This window comes from Hibiscus syriacus, unplaced genomic scaffold (genome assembly GCF_006381635.1).
Source record: "Hibiscus syriacus cultivar Baekdansim isolate YM2019G1 unplaced genomic scaffold, ASM638163v2 tig00111837_pilon, whole genome shotgun sequence".
NCBI lineage: Eukaryota > Viridiplantae > Streptophyta > Magnoliopsida > Malvales > Malvaceae > Hibiscus > Hibiscus syriacus.
In genome coordinates this window covers 10,848,996-10,852,846 of record NW_024063194.1, presented here as the reverse complement: position 1 = coordinate 10,852,846, position 3,851 = coordinate 10,848,996, and the positions used below count along the sequence as shown (strand labels likewise).

Genomic DNA, 3,851 nt, shown 5'->3' with positions numbered 1-3,851 from the left:
GTTTCTCTATTTTAATAAGATTGCATTTTACTATCGGCGATTTCGTTATCTTTATTCTTTTGGTTTATTTTAACGTACGCCACACTTCAAGGTTGTTAGCGAATATCTCGAATTAAACAAATCAAAAGAGGTATGATATGATTGAATAATGAATTTTTGACCCAAATCGGGGGTAAAATTGTAACACGACCCTCTCTTGGGCAAATTGCACAACGCGAAGAATGAACTTTCAAGCGAATCACATCCACAACGAGTCCCATTTCTACCAATGATTTCACAAACAATTTCTTACCTTTTTACATATTTACACTTCTGCTACCCTCAGATTTCCCAAAATAACCCCTTCTCTATTCAGGAATAGAACTCAGCACAGCCTTAAACTTTCTACTACCTCTGCGTCCTCTCCCTCTCTTCTCACCGCCATTTCCACCACCAGAAACGCCGGCGGGGGAAACCTTCCGGCGAGGAGACTCTTCTGAAAACGAGAAAGGCGTAACAGTTCTACTTCTGCACCTGCATTTTTCAGACGCAGTGGTGGTTTTCATTAAAGCAGAGCTGGCTTTAACAGCCAATGCAGCCATTTCTTCGGCATGTAAAGGACGGTTCAGCCAAGTCAAGGGCAAGGCGAAGTAGAGTTGACCGGGATGAAGCTCCTCGTCTTCCTCGATGGCTGCAACGACATCGTCGAAGGCCATTTCATCGGCGTTGCAGATGAAACACATGGGATTCTTTTGCAAAACATAAGAAGCCTTAACGAGGTAAGGGAACTCCTGTAATCTTCCATCGTGGAGGATCAGCTTGGCTGTTGCTACGTGAGTTGAATCGCAAGAAGTGCAAATACCCATTGCCCAGATTCGTCTATTTCAATGTCGTTTTTGCTTTCTCATAAAATGTTTTTGAATTTGTTGTAGGCCATGAAGGGAGAATTATATATGGTGAATTACAGGGGATATGCCTCGGACTTTGGACTTAGTTGCCACGTAGGATTTGTCGTGACGTGATAATAAAAATATTTTGTAGGAACAGTGGGCAGGGCCAGCCTGCAAGTTAGTGGTGACAGGCTGTATAAAGGGTAAAGGAGGCGTTTATACGGAAAAATTACCCTTAGACCGAATAAGTATCTAACATCCTTTTAGACATAGTAGTAATAAAGTACAGATCGGCAGTCGTATTTTTACGGGTTCTATTCGAGCTGACGCCACATAAAAAATGACAGGAATGGCCATCTGTGCCTTTATTGAACGTGTGACACGTACGAATGTATTGATTATGATCCACGTCTTTCCTTTAATTTTGCGAAATCATCCATCTCCCATATTGATTACCACCCGTCCCCTCCTCCTCTCTCTATAAATACCACACTAACACAACTCTCAGACCACACATAAATCTCAAATTCTCTTATCCTTCCTATTATCAATCTTTCTATTACAAAGGTAAACTATTTTTATTATTTAATTATTTATTATTTCATTAAATTTTATTGTATTAATTTTTATTACTTTTTACAGGTATAAAATGGAAGGCGGTTGCTACGTTTAGATGAGAATCATATCTCGATGCATTTTACCGATACGGTAACAATTTTAAATTATGTGTTATTTTAATTATTGTTAATGTTTTATTTATTTGATTTTCTTGTATCGGTTTATATTTTAATTTGTATATTATTTATTAAATTAGAAGAGAGACCGCATATTAGATCTATTTATTCGTAACGTTAAGTTAGAGATACCTAGTTGTGTTTGGCCGTATTTAGTCGAGGTTAGATTCGGTTACGTAGCAAAATATGAAGGGCATTGTAACCTTGAACCCAACCTTATTTCCACACTGGTTGAGAGGTGGAGACCAGATACACACATTTCATCTTCCATGTGGAGAGTGCATTATTACGCTGGAGGATGTTTCCATACATTTTAGGCTATTGGTAGATAAGAATATGATTTCTGGGGTGGCGGATGGTGATGGCATTCCTTGTGTGATGAGTATCTTGGAGGTGTCCCATCTAATTTCAACAGGAGTCGAATATCGTTAAATTGATTTAATATAACTTTTAAACATTTAAGTCACGACGCCTCCGAGAAACATGTTAAAATGTATGCAGGGGCTTGCATATTACAGCTCATAGGAGGGATCCTAATGGCCGACAACTCGCGCAACCAAGGTCACTGTATGTGGTTGTGTCACCTCGCAAATTTTCACGTTGTCGGCGCACTTGGTTGGGGCTCCGCAGTTCTGGCATTTATGTATAGGAAAATGTGTCGAGCAACTGAATATCATAAAAATACTATCGGTGGATGTCTCATTCTTCTCTAGTCTTGGGCATGATATTGCATGCCCTTTTTATGCCCGATCGTGAAAAACCCATTGGTCTTCCCATTATTGTTGAGGCAATTTCAATACTGAATTCGTATATAAATAATTTTGTTTAATATATAATGAATTTTTTTCCATTGAATAGGTGGTCAAGTACAAGAAAAGATCATCGGGATTTATCGAATGAATTGAAAGAAATTAGGCTACTCATTGATCATAAGGCTAGTACAGATGTATGTATTTAAATTTTATTATTTACTTTTAATTATTGTTATATAATTATAATATTATTTCGATAAGAATTATATATCACATCATTTGAGAAATGAGGATTTGCATCTCACATCATTTGAGAGGTCCTTTAGATGTCTGGATGGTGATGATCCCTTTGATATGTTATGATATTATCGAGTGACATCATTCTGATCGCGTGCTTCACCAATTTGGTTTCGTACAATCTATTCTAGAAGCACCTAAAAATCTCGACGATATTGTTAAGTTAATCGATCGACAGAATTAGCCAAGAGGGGGGTGAATTGGCAATTAAAAATTTGGTGGAAGCTTTTGCAGAAAATTGAAAAGATTTGCATAGCGATTTAGAGTGGTTCGACTTTCTCAATCAAAGTCTACGTCCACTACCTTAGCTATCCACACTAAGGATTTTTCAACTAATTTGTTCTTTCTTTTGAGGCCAAAGAGATAACCTTACAACACCCTCAAGAATATATCCCAATTCTTGAGAACACTATTTTCCCAAAGAGAAGATTACAAATTTGCAAACTTACAAGGAAAACCTCACAAGGTAAGATGTTTGCACAATTCTAGAACAAGAAAAGAACACTCAAAGATAATTACAAATGAGCACAAATGGTGTTCTTGAAAGCAAAATGAATATTGAAAGGAAAATTGGCTTGATTTACACAAACTTGATGTTTGATGCTTTCTCTCTTGTTTCTCTATGATTTCTTGTTGATCAAGGGCTTCAGAACTTGTTTAAATACACCTTGAATCACTTCTGAACGCTGGGGATGATTAGTGAAGATCATATAGCCGTTTTAGTGTGAAAACAATTAATAAAACAGTTTGGAGTGTGGGGGGAATCGGTTCCCCTCATAGGGAATCGGTTCCCTAAGTGTAAAATTCAAATATTTCGACCGTTGAATAGGGGTGAATCGGTTCCCTCCGAGCATTATGGAAATCTCAGAGCCAAACCATTCAGGGGGGAATCGGTTCCCTCTGAGCAATCTGGAATTTTTGGCTTTGAAATAGTTCGAAATACTTTGAAAGATTATTTTGAAATTTTTTTAAGATTAAAACTTAATTTTACACTTAAGTAAGGATTAAAAATGATTTTTGAAATATTTTGAGTAATGTTTTGATATTCGAATAAATATATCGAATATACTTTAGGAAATCATTTTGGAAAATCTTAAAATTCATTTAACTTAATTTGTTATATCGAAATATCAAAATGTTTTCAACAATCTCCCCCTTTTTGATATAACAAAACATTTTAGTAATTTTAAGATTTTGAA

General features: G+C 36.5%; 1 protein-coding gene across 1 annotated transcript; it reads right to left on the bottom strand.

The window, feature by feature from the left end:
• Window positions 1-217: 217 nt before the first annotated feature.
• LOC120171850 lies at window positions 218-872 on the bottom strand. Its single transcript, XM_039179481.1, has one exon. It carries the CDS (start codon window positions 843-845, stop codon window positions 348-350), a length of 498 nt encoding a protein of 165 aa, XP_039035412.1. The 5' UTR covers window positions 846-872; the 3' UTR covers window positions 218-347.
• Window positions 873-3,851: the final 2,979 nt, after the last annotated feature.

Coding starts and splice junctions, on each gene's coding strand:
- LOC120171850 (XM_039179481.1), bottom strand. CDS start 845: ATGGGTATTTGCACTTCTTGCGATTCAACTCACGTAGCAACAGCCAAG.